The sequence below is a fragment of the Ochotona princeps genome, chromosome 1, assembly GCF_030435755.1.
Source record: "Ochotona princeps isolate mOchPri1 chromosome 1, mOchPri1.hap1, whole genome shotgun sequence".
Classification (NCBI taxonomy): domain Eukaryota; kingdom Metazoa; phylum Chordata; class Mammalia; order Lagomorpha; family Ochotonidae; genus Ochotona; species Ochotona princeps.
This window is the reverse complement of record NC_080832.1, coordinates 93,027,046-93,053,923: the sequence shown is the minus strand read 5'-3', so window position 1 is coordinate 93,053,923 and position 26,878 is coordinate 93,027,046. Positions and strand designations below refer to the sequence as shown.

Genomic DNA, 26,878 nt, shown 5'->3' with positions numbered 1-26,878 from the left:
TTCTGTACAGCTAGAGAAACAATCAATAAAGTAAAAAGGCAACCCACAGAATGGGAGAAGATCTTCGCACACGACATAGGTGATAGAGGGCTAATCTCCAGAATATACAAAGATCTCCAGAGAAACCAAAACACCAGAACAAACAAACTGCTCAAGAAATGGGCACGGGAAATGGGCAGACATTTCACAAAAGAACAAACCCAAATGGCAAACAAGCATATGAAAAAATGCTCAAGTTCCCTGGCAATAAGGGAAATCCAAATGAAGACAACAATGAGGTACCACCTAACTCCAGTAAGGATGGCACACATACATAATACCACCAACACTTGCTGGCGAGGATGTGGGGAAAAGGGAACCCTTCTCCACTGCTGGTGGGAGTGTAGACTTGTACAGCCTCTATGGGAATCAGTTTGGCGAATACTCAAACAACTGAAAATCAACATACCATATGATCCAGCAATAGCACTCCTTGGGATATATCCAAAACATCTTCTACTCAAGAAACCAACATGCACACCTATGTTCATAGCAGCACAATCTACGATCGCAAAAACCTGGAAGCAGCCAAAATGCCCATCAGTGGAAGACTGGCTAAGAAAGTTATGGTTCATCTACTCCATGGAATACTACTCAGCTATTAAGAAAAACGAAATGCAATTCTTTGTGGACAAATGGGCCCGACTGGAATCCATCATGCTAAGAGAAATGAACCAATCCCAAAAGGTTAAATACCACATGTTTGCCTTAATCTGAGATGAAAAGAGAACAACTTGGAAAATAGTACCTGTATATTGTAATATTAGTGCAATCTCTTATAACCTGTATCCAATGCAATAAGATAAGGCGATATAATCTATAAACCAACAATTAATGTCAGAATACTTAAGATCTACATCGAAAATCTGTAAAACCTACTATACCCTCAATACGCTATGTTAACCTGTAATGGGGGGGAGTGCAGGGAAATCTTTCAGGACCATAAAAAGAGAGAGAAAAAAGTACAATATAGCCTATCAAGATCAAATCTGGTAATTCATAGATAACAGACTCAAAGTGGCACTAAACAACAATAAAACTACTATACCAATGCATGAGGGGGGAATCGGGTGCGATCCTGACAACCTCTTAACAGGAGGTCATGTGCGTGGAGCAGGGGAGCACTCCAGGGTGGAGCAGGTGGTAAGGAGAAAGCCTGGATCCCAACCATGAAGACTCCCAGACCTTCACCACAAACTATTAATACGAGCAACAAGGACTATATCCCAACTGCCAAGGAGGCCACAGGGAATTGGATGCCCTCGGAGGCCGAGTACTCTGAGGTCACCCACCCCCAACCGGAGCTTCCACAGGGGATGGAAGAAGTCCAAACACTACAGTGCAGAAACCAACGTCATCGGAAAGACAACCAGAAGCCCTGAGTGGTCTGCAGAAACAGAAGAACAATAAACGTCCTTCCGGACCAGGGAGGAGAGCTTTCTCTGGTCCGAGACTGGCTCCACCTCTGGACCCCCCCTCCCTCGCAATGACCATCGGGATCGCTTCGAAAACCCCTCACAGCAAACAAACAATCATACAAACTAAAAAAAAAAAAAAAAAACCTAAAATAAATAAACAACAGAAAGTAGAACTTGAAATCTGACAGGAAAGAGCTGGCATGGATTGGCTCATGCCTCGCTGGGTGGGTCACAAAGATTAGTTTTACTCCTCACCATGGTGCTGAGGATTTTCCTGCACACTCCCCCCCCCAAAAAAAAAAAAAAAAACAAACAAACAAAAAAAAAAAATGTTCTGCACCTAAAATGTTGACATATATCTTGTTAGAGTTACAAGCCAGTCTGGATTATCCTAAAATCTGCCAAGATCAGCAAAATTTTACTTCAACACAACAACTGGCTAAATACTAAGATGAAATGGACACGAAACAGCTGAATGGTGCCTTATGGCCATTTTAAGGTATAGAGCAGCCGGTCCTGTATATGAACTAAATTGAAATGTCAATGAGCTAATCATAGGTTGTGGCTAGGACTTGTTTTCCTTTTTTTTTTCTTTTTTCTTTTTAATACACTGGTTACTCAAAACCATGTCAATTCCATAACATTGCAAATTGCTGTTGATGTTATATTGGGACTCTTAATTGACTGTGATGATATTCTGCCAGCTCAAACTTCAGACCAGAAAAGGTCTCCCCAGGAAACTGTTCAACCAATCTGGACAATAAGTAGCTGGACTCTATGCTTGGTATATGTTTGCAATGAAAGAATCTTGATTGAATTTGAACTGTAATACTGCATCAAGGTGGAGGAATCCACCGGGGGGAGGGGAGGGGGAGGGAGGGGGGGATTCCCAGAGCCTATGAAACTGTCACATAATGCAAAATAATTAACAATAAAAAAAAAAAAAAAAAAGAGTTAATGTATAAAATGTGGATAGCTTTGATATTCACAGTTTAATGAAATTTGCAAGGGGTATTTCTGTTTTTGATCAAACTGCTACATGGGTTAAAATGCTGATTCACGTAGAAGTGTGAATTCTTAGATTTAGTTATTTAGCAGGAAGCTTTCTGTTACCAACTCTATTGGCTCTGCTCACGTTTAACCACTTCATCATTAGTACTGTAATTTTAACTTCCTATGAGACATTGATTAGGCTGTTTAAACAACCTTCTTAACCATAAAAATGTGTGCTTTTAAAAGTTAGTTGTTGGAATTGAAAACATGGTGTTCTACCTGGTTTGTCCTGTCCATTTCATTGGGCACCTAGTGTATGGTTCATTATAAAGCATTGGGTAGGAATATTAATTCAATGCCATAATGAGGAACCTTATTGAATTTGACATACAAAGACATACAAAGAAATAACCTGAAGCCAGACAATGAAATTTACCTGGAGTAGAGCCATTTCCTGCACCACTAAGAAGACAATCTATCGGTAATTTAATTCTGTTAGATCCGGTTATAAGAAAACAACCACTTTGTTTTGAAGCACCAATTCTGCTTCTTTGTCATAATTTACAAGATGAAGTAACTTGTCATTCTATGGTGCCTATAAGTCACATCAGTAAAAGGAAAAGTATTTCTTTTCTGTCAGACATTTTATTGTGTCTTGGGAGTTTGATATGCTGTGCCATTGTAGTCATAATATTTTCATGTTGTTTGTGTGAATAAGTGATATCATGTGTTTCGTTGTACTTTCTAAAGCGAACTGAAAATTACCCCTTTTGTTTTTAGTATTGCTGCTCCTATTTTTTTTAAGACTTATTTTATTTTTAGTGGAAAGTCAGATAGAAGGAGAGAAACAGGGAGGAACATCTTCCGTCCACTGATCCACTCCTGAAGTGGTCACAATGGCCATAGCTGAGCCAACCGAAAGCCAGGAGCCAAGAGCTTCTTCCAGGTCTCCCTCGCGGGTGCAGGGTCCCAAAGCTTTGGGCCGTCCTCGACTGCTTTCCCAGGCCACAAACAGGGAGCTGGACAGGAACCAGCGCCCATATTGGATCCCAGCCATACAAGGTGAGGACTTTAGCCACTAGGCTGCCGCACAGGGCCCTCTATTTTTTAAAAATGATTTATTTATTTGAAAGTCATTGTTAGGGAGACAATTTGAGAGAGATATCTTCTATTCTCTGATTCACTCCCTAGGTGGCCACAATAGCTAATGCTGGGCCAGACCAAAGCCAGGAGCCAGGAGCTTTATTTAAGTCTCCCACAGGAGTAGTAGGAGACCTAACATTTGGGGCCATCTTTCTCAGACCAGTACAGGAAGCTGGATTGGAAAGTGGAGCAGCTGGGAGATGAATGAGCTCTCATACCTGAATGCTGGCCTTCCAGGTGTTGGCATTATCCACTAGATCATACTGCAGGCTTTTGTTGCTGCAACTTCTAAGTTGGGTGGTGGCTTCAGAAAAGATGATCTGTGTTCTTTGGATAGGTAATTGCATATGCATGTTTCTCATAACAAAGTAGGAAGACAAACACAGCCTTGAATATATCATAGCAAGGCTTCAGTTCCTATCACTAAATCTTACCATGTACATTTCAACATTTTATTTATTCATTCTAGCTCTCAGTCTCCCAGACTATCAAAATAAGATAATCCTCAACTTTGTGGGGTTCTTACGAGATCAGAATGAGATAGTCTGTTTGCCAGCCCATAGTTTGTATGTAAAAAAAAATGGCAAAACAGTACAGTGCCTTAGAATTTTCACCTAATGTTAGCCTCTTACACAGAAATCATAGCAAAAAATTAACGTAGGTAAGATACTGTTAATTGAAGATCTTCTCATGTGTCACTTGTTTCTTCATTACTGTTGTTCTCTTCTGAAGATCCAGTCTGGATTTCCACACTGCATTTAATTGTCTCCTTTATTTCTTCCTATCTGTGATAGTTCCTGGTCTCTCTATGTTTTTGTTTGTTTGTCTGTGTTTTTTTTTTAGGATTTTTTTTTTAATTGGAAAGTCAAATATACAGAGAGAAGGAGAGACAGAGAGGAACATCTTCCATCCACTGATTTACTCCTAAAGTGGCTGCAATGGCTGAATCTGAGCCGATCCAGAGCCAGGAGCTTCTTCTTGGTCTCCCACGCGGGTGCAGGGTCCCAAGGCTTTGAGCCATCCTCTACTGCTTTCCCAGGCCACAAGCAGGGAGCTGGATGGGAGGTGGAGCAGCTGGAACATGAACTGGCGCCCATATGGGATCCTGGTGTATACAAGGCGAGGATTTTAGCTGCTAGGTTACTGCACTGGGCCCTCTTTGTTTTACTTAGGGTATTTGTCAATGTTTGTAAATTTTCCGTGACTTTGGGTTTGTCTCATTATTAAGTGGAGATCATGCATGCTAGATAATACCACATCAATGATTTTTTTTTCACATCATGTATCAGCACATCCCACAACACTAGAGATACGAACCTTGATTACATGCTAATATGATATCTTGAATTTCCCTCATTCATTCACTCACTTGTTTGAGATCTCCTGTCCCATTCCCCAAATTCCCAAAACATCCTGGGCTGGATCTTGGGCCAAAGTCAGGAGCTAGAAACTCAGTACAAATCTTCTGTGTGGAGGCGAGGGACTCAGTCACTGGAGGCATCATTGCTGCCTTCCAGGTTCTACATTAGCAGCAAGCTAGAATCGAAAGCCAGAGTGTGCGTCTAACTCAGGAATCCTGGTAAGGGGTGCAGGTGTCCCAGCTGCCACCCTAACTGTAGACCAGACATTTGCTCCTCTTTTTCTAATTCTCGAGTTACTTTGTACATTTTTCTTTTGCTTTTCTTTAGAGGCTGCGTTATGGAATTTAGTCTCACCAAATTCATATGAATATTCAACTTTTGACTCCTAAACTTTGAAAGGAATATTAACACCTGCCTACTGCAGGATTACAGATGCACATTTATCTGCTTCCCCCCTCCCAACCCCCGGCCACAGAAATTGTTTGGGAACATCCTGGCTTCTCCCCATTAAAATGTCTTCTCCCACCATTTGTTGTTTCAAGCATGAGATATTCTTCTTTCAATTTTTGTGGACTTTTTTCCCCAATAAATCTTTTTTGTTTGTTTGTTCAGTTCCATAGGCTCAGGGGATTTCCTTCCCCTCCCCTCCCCCTACTCCATTCCCCTGGCTGTTTTCCCCTATATTAATACAATACAGTCACAAGTCCACCACTCTGTTAAATCTTACTTAATTTTATCTTTTGATTATCTGATACGTAAATAAGTTTATGCTAGAAGATAACATGTAACCTAACGTGAAATATCTCACTACATTTCTGTAACTTTGGAGAAATCATTTAGTGTTTTTAGTGTTTCAATTCTAGAGTTATTTTGAAGCTACTTTTGTATTTGTAATAGAAGCAAAAATGTGCAGTTTGTAATTTTGCGGAGTCCGATTCGGTTTTGGACAAGGACCAAAAAAATGTATAAATATCTTTGACTAACCACTAGAGGGTGGTCATGGGTAACCAGCTACTCATGTACTATTAAGATAGTGGCACTCAAAGATTGAAAATGAAGGTGGTCAATGGTTTTGTCGCGACCAGACCTGGCTTGACCCACACTCTGTTCTGGTGTTCGGAGTTACCAGTGTATGACATGAACTGATTCAGCCTGGTCTGCCCCTGACCCATGCCAAATGTATGCCAGTGGGAAACTTCCCATGGCCTATTCTGGGCTGTTTCCTATCATGCTTCTTGCGCTTACCTGCAGGGACTGTGTCATGACAGAGGATTTGCCCAGGCTCCTCCATCAGAACCTCTCCCAATGCCAGATTTTGCGCATACCAGGGGGTCCTTGAGCCAACCCTACTCAGTTCACCTCATGTCCTAGCAGGAACAGTGGCTTTTCCTGGCTTACTTTCACCCCTCTCTGGTTCTTGTTGGATGTTTCAGCCCAGCCATGGCTTGTCCATACCCCCGTACAGCTCACACATGGCTCAGTAGGGGGTTGAGACCCAGCCTAGTCAGTCCCACATCCACCCTGGTTCTCCAGGACACCAAATGATGTTGGGGTCTGGCCTGGCCTGGTGCATCCAATCCCATTCCACACTAGTGCCTCGGGAGATTGCAACTGTTTCCTAGATAGAACGCAACCCCATTCCAGCACACGCGCCCCTTGGTGGGAACCTCAACCCATTTAAGGCGTCCCCTTACCTCCCCAACTGGGCCTGTTCCTAGCCATAGATCATGCGCCTGCCAGTGGTTGCTCTGACTCAGCTTGTCTCAGTCCCTCACCCACTGAACGCTAGGGTGAGGTTGCCTGTACTGGATTTGACTGCAGCACCCAACCAGCACGCACGAGATCCAGGAAGGGAGGGGCAGAGCCGGCGGGGGGATTAAGGGGCTGGTCCCCTCGCCAGACAGCTACTCCCACTGGAGAGCTTGGGCTGGGATGGGGACAGACCAGACTAAGCAAGGCTGCAACACCTGTGCGCTGCACGTGGACTAGATCAGGGAAAAGCCAGGCTAGGCGGATTATTCCTGCTGGTGCAAGCATAAGTTAGAGTGGGTGAGGGATGTTTGGGCTTAGCCACAGCACCAACTGGCAGAAGCTGGCACTGCAGACTAATTCTGTCAAGTCAAATCACAGAACCACCCGAAGAGTGCATAAACCAGGAGTGAGAGAGACCTGGGAGGGAAATAGTGGGTTCCCCCTTCTTGGGTCACTACTCCCGCAGGAGGGCATGAAAACTAGGACGGGGGCTGGGGTGGCTAGACAGACAGGCACTCAACAACATCCGTGAGGGCTGGAGAGTTGAGTTGGTTAGATGGAACTAAGCTTTAATACCCACTGACAAGTACAAGAGCCAAATAGGATGCGGGACAGACTGGACTAGTCTGCTATACATACTGGCAAACCAGGGTAGGGGGCAGGCCTGGTGGGGGTTATTGTGGGTCGCCCCGACTAGGCTGCAGCTCTCACTGGTTGATGCATGGGCCGAGTGTGTGCTGGGCAGAGACAGGCTGGACTGCAACACCCATTGGTTCCAGTGGAAATCAGGACTGAAAACAGAACCAACCCAGTAATTGCAACCACCAGCTGATTGGGGTGACGGACTGTGCCGGGCCGTGTGCTTGCTAGAGCATACAAGAATCTGGTCTGGGAATACCTCAAAGTTTCTTTGGAGATCTCCCCAATCGAACTGCTGGACTCAGAACCCTAGCCAAGAAAAGACAGAGGACAGAGCAAGTCAATCAACCACCTCAGCTATATGTTGGCAGCGAAATACTGGGCAAATGAAGACTCTATGATGGACTGTGTCAATCAGTGGACGACCTCATCAAGTGAAACTGGCAGCGATTCATAACTGCAGAACTATTAAAACCATTTGAGCAAGAATCTCAGAGCATGTCCCACATCCGGGACTTGGGGTGGGTGAGAAACTGGGTGGGGCTTCTCCGTCAGTATCCCCCTTTACCTCAGATACATGATGGAAACAATATGGATATAATACTATTACCCACTTCCTTATACCCCCGAACCTTTTTTTTTAACTGCAATTAACTATGTAAAGATTGTCAACAACAATACAATAAAAAAATACATTGAAAAAAAAAAGAAAATGAAGGTGGTGGGGAATGAGAAATATATATATATATATATATATATATATATATATATATATATCAGCAAGTGAGTTAAAATGAAAACTGGGGTGATAATACTTAGATAAAATATAGCAGGAGTACAGAATTACAAATCTGGACAAAGAGTTGTATTTTTATGTGTAATGAACTGTGTAACAAGTAAGTTTTCAAAATGTAGAAAATAGAATTAAAAGATATTTATTTGGTTAAAAAATATTTTGAAACCTATGCATAAGTTTTCCATAATGTACATTTTCCATGAAATCTTTTTTGAAAATTTCTTCTATCTACGATTTGTAGTTTTCTGGCAGCAAAATAAAGTTATGTTTTAATTCTATTTATCAGTAAACTTTGTTTTGAAGACTTACTTATTTTCCTTGAAAGAGATCTTCCATCTGCTGGATCACTCCACAAATGCCCTCAGCCGCCGGTCTGAGCCCGGAGCTTCTTCATGTGAATCCATGGGCCTAAGGCCTTAGGCCATCCTCTGCTGCTCTTGTAGGCCATAAGCAGGGAGCTTGAGTAGAAGTGGAGCAGCCAGGAGTAGAACAGGTGCCATATGGGACCGGTGCTGCTTGCAGAGAATTAGCTTGCTATAGCACTGCACCAGTTCCCAATCCATGAATTTTTTCAAGGATCTGCTCTAATGAAATAATCCTGAACATTTAGTCACCAGGAAATCCGTCATTGAAGTCTGTTAGCACATCATAATATTTAAACTTTTATATAAAAATAATTGTAGGTACTGAACATGTTGGAACAGGATTTATTGGGCAGTCATTTTTGGTTACTAAAACCTCAAAGTGATTGTGATCATGCTTTTCTAAGTTGTGAGTAGTATAGAAAGAAAAAGATTTTTTTTTTCCTCACCTGAGGCTCATAGCTCAAGCACTATAACAAGCGACAGATTAACAATTGAAGGTCGGACAAATGAATGTATTATATAAGCTTTATGTGATGTGGGAACCTTCACAAGGAATGAAAAGCCCAAGGAAGCAGGGACAATACTATTTTCAGTCTTAGGTCTGAGGAAGAACTGATGCTGGTGAGGTATGGCTGAATGAGGGATTAATGTGATGGTAATAAGGCAGTGGGAGGGCGGATTTCCACACCTGAGCAGTTTCCTTGCTTCTCTGTGTCTTGAGTAATAAGGACTTTCCTTTCCTCCGGGTATGGGATGAGCGCTCTAGAATGAAGATCTTACCCAGGGAGGTCAGAGAATTACTTCTGGATCTTAAGACTTGCTTCAGGGACTGAGGAGCAAGGGACTTTCCAGAGTAATCTTTCCGCCTCTGCCGTTTCCTCAAATGTCAAGGTGCCATATTTTGGATTAGCATGAACTGAATCACATCACTATTATCTTGAGACAGCTTTTCCATGATCTTTAAGACACTGTCTTGAAAGAAAACTAATTTTAGAAATATTGTGCGTTAAGATGGCCAAGTCAAAAATCGAACTGTGTTGGGGAGAAAAGAAAAAAACCAATGGATCAAAAATATATTTGGGAAAATAAGGTAAAATTAACCTAGGATAAAGTTAATGAGTTTACATTCTTGGAAGTGGTTTTTAAGATGAGAACTGCTGTGGCATGAAGTAGGAGCATCCACCTTGGAGATGGCACTCTGCCCACTGCCTGTTGTGTCTCCTGTGCTGGCAAAGCCAGTGGCTGTTCTCAGGTGGCCTGCCCTGCTCCCAGGGAATGAAAAGACACAGTTTATCCGAACTGAACCAGCTCTTTCCACCTGGGTCAGCCTGCCCCTGTGGCTTCTGGTGATCTTTGCTTAATGTTATAACCCACCCCCTGCAACATAGACACTAAATTGTTCACCTCTTAGAAACTAAATTTAGCCTTTTGTGCTTTTTTAGTACATGATTTAGTCAATGTTTTTATTTCAATGAAACCATTGAAGATGAATCCATTCAAACAGTATTTGGAATTTTAATGAGTTTTCAGTAGTATTCATATCAGTGAATAAAGTAGCCTTTTCTAAACTAGTGCAAACGAGATGCTGCAAATTCCATTAATGTATCATTTCAATGGTAGCAAGCATTACAAGTCTGAACAGATAGCCAATTAAACTACGTTACAGCTCCCCTAAACCATTTGCTCTCAGTTGAATTATTGAGGGTCTCTATTTAAATGGTATGCTAAGTCATAGTAATTAGTGGTAGGAATCTGCTAAATCATTTTTGTTGCTGGATCTTAACAGAGAACTAAATCATAAGATTACTTTCAGTCTCCTGGTAGGTAAGACACTATGAACATACAGCTCAAAAAGAATTCTTCATAGTTAGCTCTGGGCCAGGCACAGTGGCCTAGCAGTTAAAGTCCTTGCCTTGAACGTGCTGGGATTCCATATGGGTGCAGGTTCTAATACCGGTGGCCCCGCTTCCTATCCAGCTTCCTACTTGTGGCCTGGGAAAACAGTAGAGGATGGCCTAAAGCCTTGGGACCCTGCACACATGGGAGACCCGGAAGAGGCTCCTGGCTCCTGGCTGTGGGTCAGCTCAGCTGCTGCTGTTGTGGCTGCTTGAGGAGTGAATCAGTGGAAGATCTTCCTTTCTGTCCTTCCTCTCTGCCAATAAAAATAAACAAATCTTTTTTTAAAAAAAAATAGCACCATAAGCATTTGTCAGGCAGTTTCACTGTGCTAGATTGGTACAGCATCCACAGCTCACATAAGTGAAAGTTTGAGGCCTCTCACGGGCTACATTTCTTTCTCTAACTCAGCCTGCAGGTTCAGGTTAGACCGGCTTTCTTTGTTTTCCTTTGGTAACGGTGGATGTACTACATGATGTGTGAAGCACATTCCATTTCCAAAATTCTGATTCTGGCTGGTCAAGAAGCCAACTTTGTGAAAGCCTCATGTCAGGCTTCCATTTTTAATAGATGTTAATTTGTTCTGCATCCTTTTCTATCCGTTTTTCTCATTTCTTTGATTTTGTACTGCCGTTCTTTGTGTCTCCAACTAGAAAATTATACAATTGAAGCAAGCTGACAATTTGAAAGTGTCAAAGACTTTATTCAGTGTCTTTATTTCAGACATATAATCTTCCTATTGGCTGCATTTTATGATTCTGTAATACTGGAAATTAGGAACTGAATATATGATATATGAGTAATTTTTTTTTGAGGTAAGTTGATTTATACTAAATCGCATAAATATGTTAATTTTCTCATTTTTTTGAAAATATGACACAAAATGTTGCATATAGATATTCATGAGATACAAGATGGTAATTCAATACAGGTTTATGCGTATGCGTAATGACCAACTCAGGATGCTGAACAGCTTTAACTATCCCAAGATGCATCATGTTTGTGTGTCTTGGACCCTCAGATTCTCTTGCAGCTAGTTTGCAGATTCTAGCCCTACAAAGTACAGGTGGATAAGAATTTAACCAGTGCATTCATAACTATAGAAACTAAATATCCAATTAAATGCGGGCAAATGATTTGAAACACCTCAACAAAGAACATATGCCAAATAAGCATATTAAAATATGCCCAATATCATTTGTCATTTGGGAAAAGGAAATTTAACTAATAATGAAATACTACTACAAACCTATTAGATTGGCTAAAGTGAAAAGAAATAACAATTCCATTTGCTGGAAAGAAGCAGGGTAATCGGAATTCTCTTTCTCATTTGTGGGAATGTGAAAGTTTCTATGCTCACCTACAGTTTAGTAGATTCTTAGTAACATGACCAATATGTCCATCATGTGACTTGGCCATTCAATTCCTAGGTATTCTTCTTCTTTTTTTTTTTTTATTATTGTATTGTTGTTGACAATCTTTACATAGTTAATTACAGTTAAAGGAAAAAGAAAAAAAAGAAAAAAAAAAGAAAAAAGGAAAAAAAAGGTTCAGGGGGATAGGAAAGTGGGCAATGCCATTATGTCCATATTGTTTCCATCCTGCATCTGAGGTAAAGGGGGACATTGAGGGAGAAGCCCCACCCGGTAATTTCTTAAAGTTACTGTTTCTGTAGTGAGTAGATAGCAGTGTTTAGCTGTGATTTGGTGTGATTTTCAGATAAGACTAACACAGTGGAGTTATGGTGGGGGAGCAGTCTGTGGTTGAATGTTTGCCATGGTAAACTGACAGTTCTGTTTCTTCTTCACTTAAAATTTTGTAGTGTTTTGTAGGAAGAGGAAGACTATGGCTTTAATCCCAGCTTTCCCACTAGGTAATTAAAATAACTATTCACTTGATCTCTGCCAACCTTCTTTTCCTGATTTATAAAACAGAGATACCCAACTTATGTATCTTACCAGCAGTAATGGTCCAAGGAAAAGTCAACTTGTTAAACAACAAATGTCTAGAGACGTTCCAGCCATTATTACTGAACATCACTAAATATTACTCTACTTTTTACTGATACAGAGCATTAGTGCATCTGCAAGTGAAGACATGTTGCAGTATACATCTCTACTGTTGCAGCCACTGGGGGAATGGGCCAGGGGATAGAAGACCGACCTCTCTGTTTCTCCTTCTCTCTATAGATCTGCCTTTTGATTAAAGAAAAAAGAGAGTAATAAGAAAAAAAATAATGATGCTGTGGATGAAACCAAGGCCATTCTGTTTTTCTCAAATTATTTCCTGGGGAACAGATTACCTACAAAGGAGCCTGTGATGCCCCAACACCTCTTCTGTTACGATCATGAGAACGAGACAAACAGAAGTAGTCATTTGTTTTAGAGATAGTTTTCAAAGAGAAGAAAAATGTGAGAACTCTGGTGTGATGAAAGGATTATTAAGATTAGTGATGTTGCAAGAAGCAGTCCAGTTGACTGCTTACATCTAATAGGCTTTGGCTCCATAGACAAAATCTTTGGGAGTTATCTAACAGTACAAAGTGATTATCTGATGGCTAAGCGTGACCAGAGAATGACAGTTTCAAGGCTAGGAAAGGGATTTGTTTATGTGTGGCCAGGTTGCATCTGAGAAATAAGACTGGAAAGGGTAATGGGGGCATTTTACATTCACTTAAAGGATATCTGTGGAACTTAGCAATGGCCTGGAGGTCTATTGCTGAATTTATGTTGGCAAGGTCATTGTAATGACAAATGTGCGTGCCCAGAAAGGGACTGGTGATGAAATTAGAATGGAAGCAGGCATGACCATTATGAGGTTTGATTGGAGTATGCCCTGGGTTTTTTGGTTTTGGAGGTGGGAGAGGGAGGGTATCTGGTTTAAAATGATGGCGGGGTAGAGAAGCATCTTGGAAGTGCCAGCTTTGTCCAGGTAAAAGGAACACAGTACCAGAGTCTGTGGGATTATGGGAAGTAGTCACGAGTTTGGCTGAAACTTTACAAAGGTTCTGTGAGTGAAGCCATCTATCTGAGAAGTTGGGGGAAGAGAAGAGGAGGAGTACCTAAAGCACGGGACATAAAGATGACTAATTTATGGTGCAGAAAAGTTACCAGGATCACAGAGAGCAACTGGGAAGTTGGCAAGACTAGAGAACCTCTAAGGCTGTTGGGAGTAACTTTGAGTAGAAGGATTTCAGCAATGACATGGTCTGTGGGTGACTCCTTTAAGTCAGCACTGCTGGAACAGTCTGTTGGGAAAGAAATGTCTACTTAAAAAAAGAGAGAGAAGCAATGTCTATTGCCAAATGACCATTCCATGTTGTATCTAGGGGATTGTAACAGCTCTAGTTTCATTCCTTTAATGTTGATGATTTTAGTACAAGACTAATCAGTTTTAGTGGGAAGGTTCAAGGGACGGCTGCTAGTAATTTTTCTCTTCCGTCAGTGCTTGATGGGATTTGGATAGTCTTTACACTGTTGGTGATCTTCAGAAATGGTGGTGTATTGGTCATTTTCAAAAAGGAGAAGCACCTTCAGGCCCAACCATATAAATGTGTAAGTTGATATAAATTGGGGAATCTTGGAGAATGTGGAATATGCTCTTACAACAATTATGAATTGTTCAGTACACCCTCCCCTTGTTTTCTGGGTTAAGGAGAATCCTTGGTGATGCAGTGTAGATTTTACTAAGACAAAGATTTAAATGTTAATAATAATACTAACATTTTTTCTTTTAGCCTTGCTTGGGAATGGGTACTGACTACACAAAATTACAGTCCAGAGGATCTTAATGATTATAAAGAGCAGGGGGTGGGGATCAGATGATGGAGAACATTCTGGAAGAGAAAGATACAAAGGAATGCTTGGATCAGGATTCACCTGGCTTCTTGAGAAGTTCTCTTGGAAAGAGCAGGGTTAAATTGAACAGGAAAGCATCTGAAAGAACAAGGAAGGACATTCTCCAGCCCAAAAGTCAGGGATAGATCCCCACTCGAAACACAGCTGGAAAGACTTCAACACTTACAGGTATGCTTTTCCTGTAACCCTGCCTCAGACAGCATGCGGATGGTATCCATCTCATCATGGTCTGTGATTTGACTTTACAGCGGTATGAAAGCAACAGGCATGCAGTAGAAGATACACTTTGAACTCTGATCTTTTTTTGGCCTAGCAGCATGTGGGCTGAGGTTCCCTGGTGATGCTGGGTGACACCTCTGAGCAGTCAGCCCTGTCGTCACTGATGGGCTACAGTATCCTGTGGTGTAAGCAAGAATATTCAGTAAACAGGTGAACTAAATACAGTTTAAACTTAGGATATTTTTGTTTTGTTTTTATGAAGTGAGCATATTTCATCTATTTCATGATACAGATTTAGGAGCATGGTGTTACTTTTCACCATACCCTTTTTCCTGCCCACATTTCCCGCCCACCCTCCTCCTTCCTTATTACTTCCTATGTCATATTTCCCTTTCACTTCACAATCACAGGCTTAAAACTATTAGGTAAAGATATCAACACATAGCAAGTAGGAAAAAACCCTATTCCTCGGGAATATAGACAAAAGCTTTAAAAACAAGGTCCTCTGATGTCAGTCTCATTCATGTAATTATTTCTTTTAATAATCTGTGCATTAGTTGCCATATAGATCAGGGAAAAACTTATCTTTCCTGGGACTGGCTTATTTCACTAAGCATAATGATTTCCAATTGGATCCATTTAATTGCAAGAGAGATTTAAATCTTTTTTATGAGTAGTACAAGTAATATTCCATAGTAGTCCATAGTATGCAATCTGAGTTGATTCCATGCCTTAGCTTTTGGAAACTGAGTGGGCTTTATTGCACCATAACTCCATTGAATTTGAGAAACGTGTACTTGGAATCTTAACTCTGTTCTCACGGTACTTCAACATAAGCTCTACAGGGTATTGTTGTATGTAGCTGGTCTCACTAGATGCCCATGGGAGCAAGCAGATTGGCAGGAAGAGTCTGTGAAGAGAGGTTGGTTGTCTGAGGATCCTTTGGTGGATCCGATCCAAGTCAAAGTACTAAACACTGAAAGAAAAATCAGAAGTGGATGATAGCCAAAGCAGTGAGAACAGATATTATTCAGGAAATAATACAGTGGAATAAGAATAAATCTGAACTAGACTCAATTCACATGAACAAGTGGAAAATTCTAGTCAAGGAGCAGGATGGGAGTTAGTGGGTATGGAATGACTGCAAAGCTGCTGCGAGGGTAGGACATGGAGTAAGAAAGTTGAGAAACTGAAGTCAGATGCTTTGTAAGGGTCTCAGCTGAGCATTGTCTCCTCACTGTCTGCCTCCAGAGAAGGATCTGCAATGACCCTGCTGTGTGTTGCTCACTGTGTAACCCTAGAAAATTTGAGCAAAGGGCAACTTGCCATATAAAGTGTATTGGGGTCACCTAAAGTAGGGAAGGGGGCTTAGCTGTTTCCCAGAATGCCCTCAGGCTTCCCTTGACATCCCCTGTAAGTTTCAATTCACTGCCAATATCAATAACTCTTTATAAAATGAAGTAATGTGTCTTAAAGATTGATTTGTTTGAAAGGCAGAGAAGGACGGAAAAGGGAGAGAGAGAGAGAATGAGGGAGGGAGGGAAACGGAAAGAAGGGAGGGAGGGTGGGAGAGAGATGAGAAAGAGAGAGAAAGAGAAAGAGAGGAAAGAGAGACTGACCCTCCATTCACTGGTTCACTCCTGAAATGACCACAATGGTCATTCCTGCAGCCAGGAGCCAGGAGCTTCTTCCAGATCTCCTATGTGTGTGCAAGGGCCTAAGCACTTGGGCATCTTGTGCTTCTTTTCCAGAGAGTCTTAGCAGGAAGCTACATTGGAGGTAGAGCAGCAGGGACTCAAAACAGATGTTCACATGGAATACTGGCACTATACATGGTGGCTTTACCCACTATGTCACAGTGCCATCCTTGAAAGTAATGTTTCATTTTCTTCCCTGTGTACATTATAGTTCTTAGTATTTCACATGTAAAAATCTACCTAATAATCTTTCTGTCGGCTTTTTAGAGTATTCGTTGATAAGTTAACTTTAAAGAGTCACGGAAATAGAAAGTGTAAGTCTTTTAGCAGTTCATTCTAGTTGTCAGATTTAGACGAAGATTTTGTTCTTTGAAAATGATTTGTTACTTGGGCTCTCTGGCTTCTCACTACTAATCAGATATTGCTCAAAGTGCCACTTAGGAACACGTGATATGCTCTATAAACTGTTCATGGCTTTTGATGCTTTTGTTTTTGAGAGCTTTGAGAGATCTCTGAGAAGTAATAATCTTAGTAATGTTAGTAATCTAAGTCGTACTTTCATAAATCTAGCAGTTTTGTCTTAAACAGCATGCATTTTTCAGAGTGGAAGATAAACATGAACTGATCTGCATCTGTGGTTTGTCACAGTCTAATATTCAATTTAGACTTTTGCTTTTAGGATTATAATTTTTCCCCCAAAAGGGATATGGGATGCTTACTTTACCTCCCCCCCTTTCCAGAAAATTTTTGGTTTTCTCTGAAATTCCACTAGGATTGAGTATTTATTTTCTCTTGTCAAACATTTTGTCAAAACTTCGGTTGAGTAATGGAATTATTGGTTATTTTCCCAAATGGGTGTCACCTAATAGTGTAATTAGAAAATCAACAGTTAGATGCTATAAAATGTTTAATGAAAAAAAAAAAGAATGGGATGGTATCCTTTCAAAAGCTATACTAGGTCAAAGAATTACTCTGAATTCAGTGAGTTCATTTTTTAAAATTTTAATTCTCTGGTCCTGAGTTTTGTGGCAAAAGCCAATAGAATGATGTTACCTCAAGGAGCTTCATGATTCAGGGCAAGTTAATCCCTTATCTGGCTAGAAAATAGAATGATAATGTGTCATAAGAGAAGTACAGCTTAGTACCATAAAAATCAGATGCGTAGTGAAAGTAAAGTTTCCAGAGAGAGATAGGTAAATGCAATTAAAGTTAAGAAGAAATTGCTTTTTGACTTTGGGCTCCAAGATCAAGTGTCATTGAAAATAGGATATGAAAGAAGGAAATTACATCCTAAAATGGTTTCATTGGAAACTGTGATTTTAAAATATCTTATTATTGGGAAAGTAGGGTACTTTGGAAATAACAGGCTTAGGAATCAGACTTAGCAGTACTTGATTTTCAACTGTGCCATTTATTTAATAGCTATATCATGTACCATTGCTTCATTTTTTGAACTTCAGTATTTTCGTCTGAGACATCATAAGGGACATCTGACAATTGATTAAGTGGAACTACATTTTTAAAAGTACCTCACAAAGTGCTTGCCATATTTCAATGAATGTTAGTTTTCTCTTTCTCTCCTATTGCCCATTTTAAAGTCCTTCTGTCCCCTAGCTTGTTTTATAGACATTGAGACAGGGATTCTAATTTGGAAGCTGTTGCAATAGTATACTTTTCCATCAAGCTTTTGCTGAATACTTCTTTGTGTGGTAGAAATGCAGAGTGAATGAGATGTAAGAATTTAAAGAAAACAAGAGGAAAGAGAATAGGAACAAGTTTAAACTAATTTACCTTCTGTATAATCTCTGAAATCAAGTAAAAACCTTGTTTTTCTTAGGAAAAGGTTACCCACATTTTACAACATGTAAGTAACATTAGCTGTCTTCTGAGTTTGTACCTTTTTCAAAAGAACTATCATGAAGACCCCAAATGATGTATATGACATGAGTGCTTGACTGTCCGTAAACGTGGACTTTGATCAAAACGATGTCACTTTTCATTCCGATTCTAGCTGGCATTGCTGATGTCCCTAATACAGTGTTGTTTGTCTTCTTTTTCTCCCAGTTTGATAAATGTTATTCTTACAACATCCGCCATAGCTTTGGAAAGGAGGGCAAGAGGACAGATTATACGCCTTTCAGTTGTATGAAGATTATCCTAACCAATCCACCAGGCCAGGGGGATTATCATGGTAAGTGCTTCCACTGGATATATCACAGAGCAGCAGAAACAGCAGAGCTCCCCGGGAAAGACTTAAAAAGAGTGTAATGGCTTTTGCATTGCTGGCAGGACCTAGTTTGTAGGTTCTGTCAGTCCTCAGCGTCAAGTGAGAGCTCCATTACTCTTACAGTGATTTGTCTTATTACTAAACTAGGTCAGTTCAGAGAAACTCCATTTAGCTGTCCTTCACTTTGTGCTGGTCTGGGCTCTTTGCGCTCACTGTCCCCCTGCCCCTGCTGTTTTTCGTCTTTCTTGTGTTCTACAAGTATCTTAGAAAACTAGTAATGTTTGTGAAAACCCTTTTAACTTTGAACAGTCAATTTTGCAATAGTAGATTCAATAATTTTCAGAGGTTGATGAAGAGTGTGTTTTATTATTATTACTATAATCTGAATAACCAATCAAAGTTAAGGGAACAGTCTAACAAGCTGTGATGCTAAACATATTTAATCAGTTTGCTTGATCCATTCATTAAGAAAACCATCTATGTCAAAGTGTTTTCTTGTGGACCTCTGCATTTGACAGCTTTTTTTCTGAAACAACTCTCTAAGCCACTCTTGAAAAGTTGTGCCAGTCCAACACCAGGAACCAAGAGCTTCTTCCAGGTGCAGGGTTCCAAGGCTTTGGGCCATCCTCTGCTGCTCTCCCAGGCCACAAGCAGAGAGCTGGATGGAAAGTGGAGTAGCCGGGATACAAACTTGCACCCATTTGGAATCCTGGCATGTGCAAGGCAAGGACATTAGACACTAGGCTATTGTGCTGAGTCTAAGGAACCTCCTTTTTAAAAAATACTTTATATTTTAAAGATTCTCATGTTAATGTCATATTAAAACAAGGAGGACTATTCAGTGCGTGTAGTTTATAGTTACACATCTAAGAATAGTACGTTCCTCTCTCTCTTCCTACTTAGCTCTCCTTCCTTCCCTCCTTTTTACCTTCTTCCTCCTTTCCTTTCTGTCTGTTTTAATTTTTGGCTTAACATTTTTAATTTACATTATAGTCAGTAGTATGCTCCCTAAATAAAGTGTTCAACCAATAAAAACTAAGAAGACATAGTTCAGCAAGAATATAGATTTCTGTTTCACTCACACATAGTAAATTTTAGAATAATCAGTCTAAAACTATAGTGTATGTCTGTGTATATTAACTATCATAGATAATTGAACATATTTTTCTTTTTGCATCTTATTAGCATAATCTCCAGTCGAATCTGTTTTGTTGCAAATGTCAGGATTGTATTTTTTTTGACAGCTGAATAATAAATATTACACCATGTGCATACCACATTTTTCTGATCCCAGCAACAGTTAATGAATATTTACATAGGTTTTGTATCTGAGCTGTTGTGAATTGAGCTGCTATAAAGACAGGATGCGCTGCTTTCATGTCCTTAGCATATATTCCTAAGGGTGAGATAGCTGGGTTATGTGGTGGGTCTATCTAAAGTTTTTTGAAGAATCTCCATACTGTCGCCCATGGTGATTGTACTTGTTTACACTTCCTGAAACAGCATGTCAGGTTATCCATTCTCACATTCGTTCCAGCGTTTGCTATTTTTTAATTTTTGGATTATAGCAATTCTGAGGTGAGGTGGTTTTTTATTTGCATTTCCCTAGTGGTCAGTGATCCTAAGCATCTTTTCATGTGTCTGTTGGTCATTTATATTTCCTCCTTTGAAAAATGGCTGTGTATATTCTTTGCCCGTTTTTTAACTGAGTTGTTTGAGTTTTAGAATCTTAAGTGAAATTTAACATTGAAAATATTTCACATTTTTAGTTTGTTAGAGATCAAATAATTTGGAACATTTTATAAGGACGATGCATGTGTCCAGTGCATTAGGAAAGACCTACACATTCATTTAATAAATGAGGAGGTAACCAGAGCAGGTGATATATGGTGAGTAATTGTTGTCACCAAGTTGTGGTTCCTTTAGGTACCTTTAAGAAATGCAGATTGTTAGACCTTACCCTCAGAGGAAATCAGACTTCTTTTGCATTTTCCTTGGTGATTTTTATGTCTTCTAAAGTTTGAAAGACACTGATCCAGATACTCCTGTGCAGGAAGGCTAAAGGATATAGCAGCTATATCGGTTAACTTAGAATTGAGTTTGTCGCCAAGTAAAACTCTCAGATCCTTCCTGTGAATTCTTAGGGTTGGCACTCATCATTTACTTTATTGGTTTTTATGACCTTAAATCTAAGATTTTCGTATTAACTCGTTTAGTGAAGTGCCGTGTTATTTTGTTGTTGTTGTTTGTCCAAGCAGCTGAGACACTAGTCAAGACACCTGCATTACCTGAGTTCTCGATCCCTAGTCGGCTTCTGACTTTAGCCTCCCACCAATGGAACAGCTCCATGAGTCTCTGCCACCCATGTGGGTGACGTAGATTTATTGAGTTCCTGACTGTTAAGAATATTTAGGGAATGAACCACTGGGTGGGAGCTCTATCAGCCCCTTCCCTTGCTTCTCAAAAACAAAACAAGGCCTCAAAACTAATATCTCTGCCAGTCAAGAACTAGAGTAGTTTCTTCATTACCAAGGGGGATATACTCAGAGACTTCCAGTGGGTTTCTGAAAAGGCAAATTGTGCCGTGGCTTATATAAAAATACTGTGTATTTTTTTTCCTGTATATACATATCTGTGATAAAGTTTAATCTATAATCTAGGTACAATTAGAAATTAAAACTCAAAATAATAGTATAGGCCAATTGTAACCATATACTGTAATAAAAGGAGACTATGGTCTTTCTTTGTCAGAATATTTTATTCACCCTTCTTATGATGATGTTAGATGACACAGTGCCTGTGTGGTGAAATAAAGTGACATGAATGACATAAGCATTGAGACGTAGCATTAAGCTGTTGTTGACCTTCTAATTGAATATAGGAAGATAATTAAGCCATGATGTAGATAATTGGAGGATGTTCTGCTGAAAGCTTTTACAAGAACATAATTGAAAATTGTTGTCTGTTTAATTCATCAACGCATTATGTAGAGGTTTTGATCCTTGAGTGATCATAAGAGTGATTTTAATGCTGTATTTCATGCAAGGACTGTTTTCCATCATTTTGACCTTTAATGCCTAAGTTGAAAATACTTGGGCGAATCTCATCAATATCCCTGGTGCCGATTCTGTTCAGTTTCCCCCTCCCCCTTCTCTGCAGGTAACTGAACAAGATTTTCCAGTTCTTCATTTGTTAATACTTACAGTCTTCAAGGCATTCTTGTACTTTTTCCTCAGGTTGTTGGCAATTCCTTTTCCTGAGCAGCCTTTGAAATCATTCATGACTTCTTCCTTATTCCAGTAGGCATTTACAGTTTCTGGTTTAAATTCACCCATCACAACTTTGATGAATGTACCTTATCAGCAATAGTGAATGATTTCCAGCACTGTGTTATGTTTAGGTTAAAGCCAGCATCAGTTACTGATTGAAGGTGATCCAATACCTAGTGGATGAATGGGCCTTGACAAACCAAATGATGTCCTGGTCAAATGGTTGATGCAGTGAGGTTGTTTTTGGAGGTAAAAGTACAATCTTGGCACTTTCATTTTCATAGCAAATGAATTCAGGATTAGGTGCCTTAACTAGCATGAGGCTACTTCAAAAAGTTAGTAAAAATGAATTAAAAGTTTATTTTGATGAAAAAAATCTGAAATCCATTTATAGTTTTACTATAAAACACATTTTTCATGAATTTTTGAAGATTCCCTCTCATATGATTTCACAATTTTGGCACTAAAATATTTACTTTTCAATTCCATTTCCCTGTGAATTTTTTGAAGTACCCTCCTAGCAAGATTTTAAGTTTCAACCCATTCTACAAACAACAAGCCTTTTATTCAAGCCTTTCAGACAATGCCAGGCTAAAGGGAGGAGCCCAGGAGGTTTCCCATGTGGGTGACAGGGACACAAGCTTTTGAACGTTGTCTGCCTCCAAAGGTACAAAGTAACAGGAAGCTGAGCAGTGTGGGTATCCTTAGCCCTGTCTTAACCGCTGCAGCAAATGCCCACCCATCTTGCTTTTCTGTGTGACAGGTTCCTGTTTGTCATCTCATTCCCCTCACGGTACTTCTAAGTTTATATGAGTTCTATTCTGTGGGAAATAGCACAGAATTTACTTCTGAAAGTGATGTGTAATTTTGTACTTTTTGGAGTTCGTGATTTTTTGGTTTTGTTTGCTGTTTCTCATATGCATTCTAGGTACATTTTCTGTACCAGAAAATGTAATTGTGTCAAGTTTTTTGATAGACTGTTACAGCTATGCTGTGATTATCTGTGCTTGTTAGCAAGTAGCATAATTGAGGCTATTTGCCTACTCCCAGGGAATGGCCCTCTCAGCCTGAGAACACTGTAATGTTTATGGAACTCTTGAGCCTGTAGTACCCTGACAACCACACAGCTCAGTCATCATTTAGATAAAGACAGAAGAGCAGTTACACCCATGGGCAATTAACTTTTTTATTAATAAGCTGTTAGACAATTAAAGGGAACTTAGAAAGTCTCTCAAGTGTGGTATTGTACTAACTACTGGTAAATAACCTCACTGGTGTGTTGGCTTGTTTTTTGTTATCAGGGTGCCCATTCCGTCACAGTGATCCAGAGCTGCTGAAACAGAAGTTACAGTCATACAAGATCTCTCCCGGAGGGATAAACCAGGTAGGTCACATTCTGCTCTGCATCCTCAGGAACAAGGCATCAGACAGATCCTCTCCATTCTGTTTAATGCTTCGCAGTGGTGCTGCTTGCAACCCATCCTGCCTCTCACCCACCACACATCCTGTCTTCTGGATGAATTCGGCTGAACCCTTCACTTTGCTTTAGACTCTTAGAATTCTAGTGCTTCTCTCTGCTAGACTGAGTTTTTATTTTTCTTGGTAAAAAAGGAAGCTGCAAATCTTTTTTCCTTTCTTTATTTTGCTATCTAAATTGAGAATCACCGTTTAAAAAATAAATTTTTAGAGCAATGTATTGAAGCTTGTTAATGAAGCTGGAAATTAATGACAGCATATTTCATACTAGGAAATTGTTTTCTAAGTAGACAGTATATACTAGTTTGGTATATACTACTGAGGAAGTCATCCACATTAATCATCTTATATTCATTCACCTCAAAAAATGTGCTAAAGATGTTGTCAGAATGGTATCAGCTTAAATATCATGGGAGTTTGAATTTGTGAGTTTAAAGAGACCTGAAACTATTGTTGGAGGGGAGGAAAATGTTCCCATGTTGATTTTGCCATGAGGTTGAGTTGCCTAAATAAATGAATGAATTTCTGTTTTTCTTTCTTATACTAATCCAATTACATAGACTTTTTAGGTGCTTTAAAGTATTTAAGGAATAAATGGTGTATACCTATAATGTCAGGATACACTTAAATGTGGAATGATGGGCTTATGACTGTTTTTGAAGGTCTATACTATTGTAATGATATAGAGGGAACTAGTCGGGGGACGGGAAATCCCAGAGGCTGTGGAACTGTATTACAAAATTAAAAACAAAACAAATAAACAAACAAACAAAAACAAGAATAAATGTATGTGGAGGGAGGCAAATAGAAACTCAGGGACACAAATGAAAAGGTAACTTACTGTACCATGGAGAGTATATACTTGGACAAAAGCATGGTGTCAAATGTATGCCCCCTTGTGCAGTCCAGTTTGAAAGATAAAGTTAGCAGAGTGTTTCAGCAGACTGTACTCTTTCCTGCCTAAGGTCTCAATATCAACTAATAGTAAAGATTAGGGATGGTATTTTGGACATATTCGTAGTTGCTGATAATAGATTTGGAAGAGAATAAGAGGCATATTCCTAGCCTTTATAAAGATTCATTTTATTTAAAAAAAAACAGAGTAACATCTATATTAACATGATATAATTAATGTTTATGTCCTCTGCTGTTGATTCCATTGTATTCCTCCTACCCTCAACCCATGAATACTTCTTTTAGTTAGCTGAAGCCAATTAGTTACAACATCCTGCTAGAGCTACATTGTAACCTTTTATCTGAAAAAAAAAAAAACACAAATGTTTAGAATATGAAAACAAACTGTAAATAATATTGTGTTTTTATTTATTTGATACCTTTATTGAATGGGTCTAAGTAAAAGGAAGCAGCTGGTGGACTGTATTAAAGGGCAGAGAGTTGAGGAATGAAAATAGCATGCAAAATGTTTGATGCCTCCTTGCAGGTTGGCCTAAGTGCAGATTAGATCTTGAAAATCGCAAGTGCATGCTAATATATAATAATATTTGACATCTGTTTTATTCGGCTTTAGTAGAACTCTGCCCCTCTCCCTCGTTTGGTTACTTTTCATGGAGTATCTTGTTCTATTCTTTGACTTTGAACCTGTGTGCGACTTTGGCTATAAAATGTGTCTTACCAAGGGAATGCATTCTTCCATGCTCCATAGTTTGGTTAGAGAGTTTAACCTACTAATAATGAATGTAGTTATGGTTAAAGAGGGGTTTATTTCTTGCCATTGTTTACTGTAATCTTTCTCTTTTTTTGCTTGTCTTTCACTGGACCCATCACTGCTTTTGAATGTATGCATTTTTGTAAAAAATAATATACTATCTATTTTGTGTTGCTATAACAGAAAACCCCAACTGTGCAATCTACAAAGAACAGAAATTTGTTTTCCTAGTCTGGGCAATGAAGCTAGCATCTAGTCTGTTCTTGCTTCATCCTCACAAGGCAGAGGACGAAGGACAAGCTAGCCAAACATTATTTGCAGTGTCACAGCACAGTGAGTTGAGCCACCACTTAGAACACCAGCATCCTATGTCAGCGTGCTAATTTGAGTCAGATCCAGCTACCTGCTGATGCACCTGCGATGCCAGTGGAAGATGAGCTAGTGCATGGATCTCTGCCATTCATGTATGAGACCAGCATGCAGTTGTGCCTGTGGCCGTTCATGTTCTGAACCAGAAGGTAGAGAATTTCTCTCTCCCCGTCATTTTGCCTTTAATATAATCACTCCTAATCCTGTTATCAGGAATCAACCCTAAATGCACCCATGTGTTAAAACTATTTCATTGGCCACATTTTAATTTTGGTGGGAACATAAACATGACAAGTATTTTTTTCCATTTAATATTTCTCAGTTTTGTGACTTCCCTGAGAATTGCAATTAACCATTTAAAGTTATAACAAGTTAGCATCTATAGTATAAAAGAAATAGAATTTGTACGTTGTTTCCATATTTTTTTTTAAGATTTATTTATTTTATTACAAAGTCAGATATACAGAGAGAAGGAGAGACAGAGAGGAAGATCTTCCATCCAATGATTCACTCCCAAAGTGAGCCGCAACGGGCCGGTGCGTGCCGATCCGAAGCCGGGAACCTGGAACCTCTTCCAGGTCTCCCACGCGGGTGCAGGGTCCCAATGCATTGGGCCGTCCTCGACTGCTTTCCCAGGCCACAAGCAGGGAGCTGGATGGGAAGCGGAGCTGCCGGGATTAGAACCGGCGCCCATATGGGATCCCAGGGCATTCAAGGTGAGGACTTTAGCCGCTAGGCCACTGCGCCGGGCGCCCCATATTGTTTTTTAAAGGTTTGCTTGAAAGGCTGACTTTACAAAAGTGGAAAGACAGAGATCTTGCATTTGTTAGTTCACTCTTCAAATGGCCACAGTGTTCAGAGCAGGGCCAAGCCAAAGCCAGGAGCTTCTTCCAGGTGCCCCATGGCAGGCATTGGGGCCCAAGCACTTGGACCATCTCTTATCACTATCCCAGGCTGTCAGCAGTGAACTGGATTAAAAGTGGAGCAGCCAGAACATGAACTGGCTCTCTGCAGGATGCTGGTAGCATGGGCAGTGCCTTATCCTGCTGTGCCTCAAAGCTGTTCCCTCTCCCATTGTTTCCCTAGTAACATCAACTCATAATGATATGAGGAATTTCTCTTGTAAATCATACTGGAACAAAAAGAGGATCTCGGAGTCCAAAATCTTTCATACTTATGTAGTTACATGTGGCAGTTTTGGTTTTGGATGGTTTGATTTACGGACCAGTAATCTTTAATTTCTGTCTGAAGGGCTCCTTCTACTCTGATTGTTGGGAAGGCTCTCTTGTTAAAGGGCTTTTGTTTGTCTTGAAAAGATATGTTGAATATCTTTTGTTTATTTTTGAATTTCCTAATTTCCCCTTCTTTTTTAGAGGAGAGTTTTGTCAGATACAGGAATCTTGGTTGACAACAAAGTGTGTTATCTTGCTGCTTTCTGGCCATTGTGGTTTATGCTACAAAAATGATTGCTAATTTTAATGAATCGTGTATAGTGCAAGTTGTTATTCTCTTGCTGTTGCTAAGATTTTTGTTTGTTTCTCTATGCTTTATATATATAATGTGCTTTAGTGATGACCTTTTGTGTTTATTTTTCTTGGAACCTCTGTATTTGTTTTCAAATTTGTGACATACTCTATCTTTATTTTTCAAATATTTCTGACCTGGCCTGTCTGTCTGTCTGTCTTACGTGAATGTG

At 39.9% G+C, this 26,878-nt stretch overlaps 1 protein-coding gene across 2 annotated transcripts in view; it reads left to right on the top strand.

The window, feature by feature from the left end:
- The window catches only part of PRIM2 (DNA primase subunit 2), a 290,246-nt gene that overhangs the window by 243,292 nt on the left and 20,076 nt on the right, over positions 1-26,878 (top strand). For both annotated transcript variants that reach the window (XM_058661806.1, XM_058661814.1), the window contains exons 11-12: positions 18,240-18,366; positions 22,973-23,055. In XM_058661806.1, coding sequence (XP_058517789.1) covers positions 18,240-18,366; positions 22,973-23,055 — 210 coding nt within the window. The remainder of the gene's footprint in view (positions 1-18,239; positions 18,367-22,972; positions 23,056-26,878) is intronic.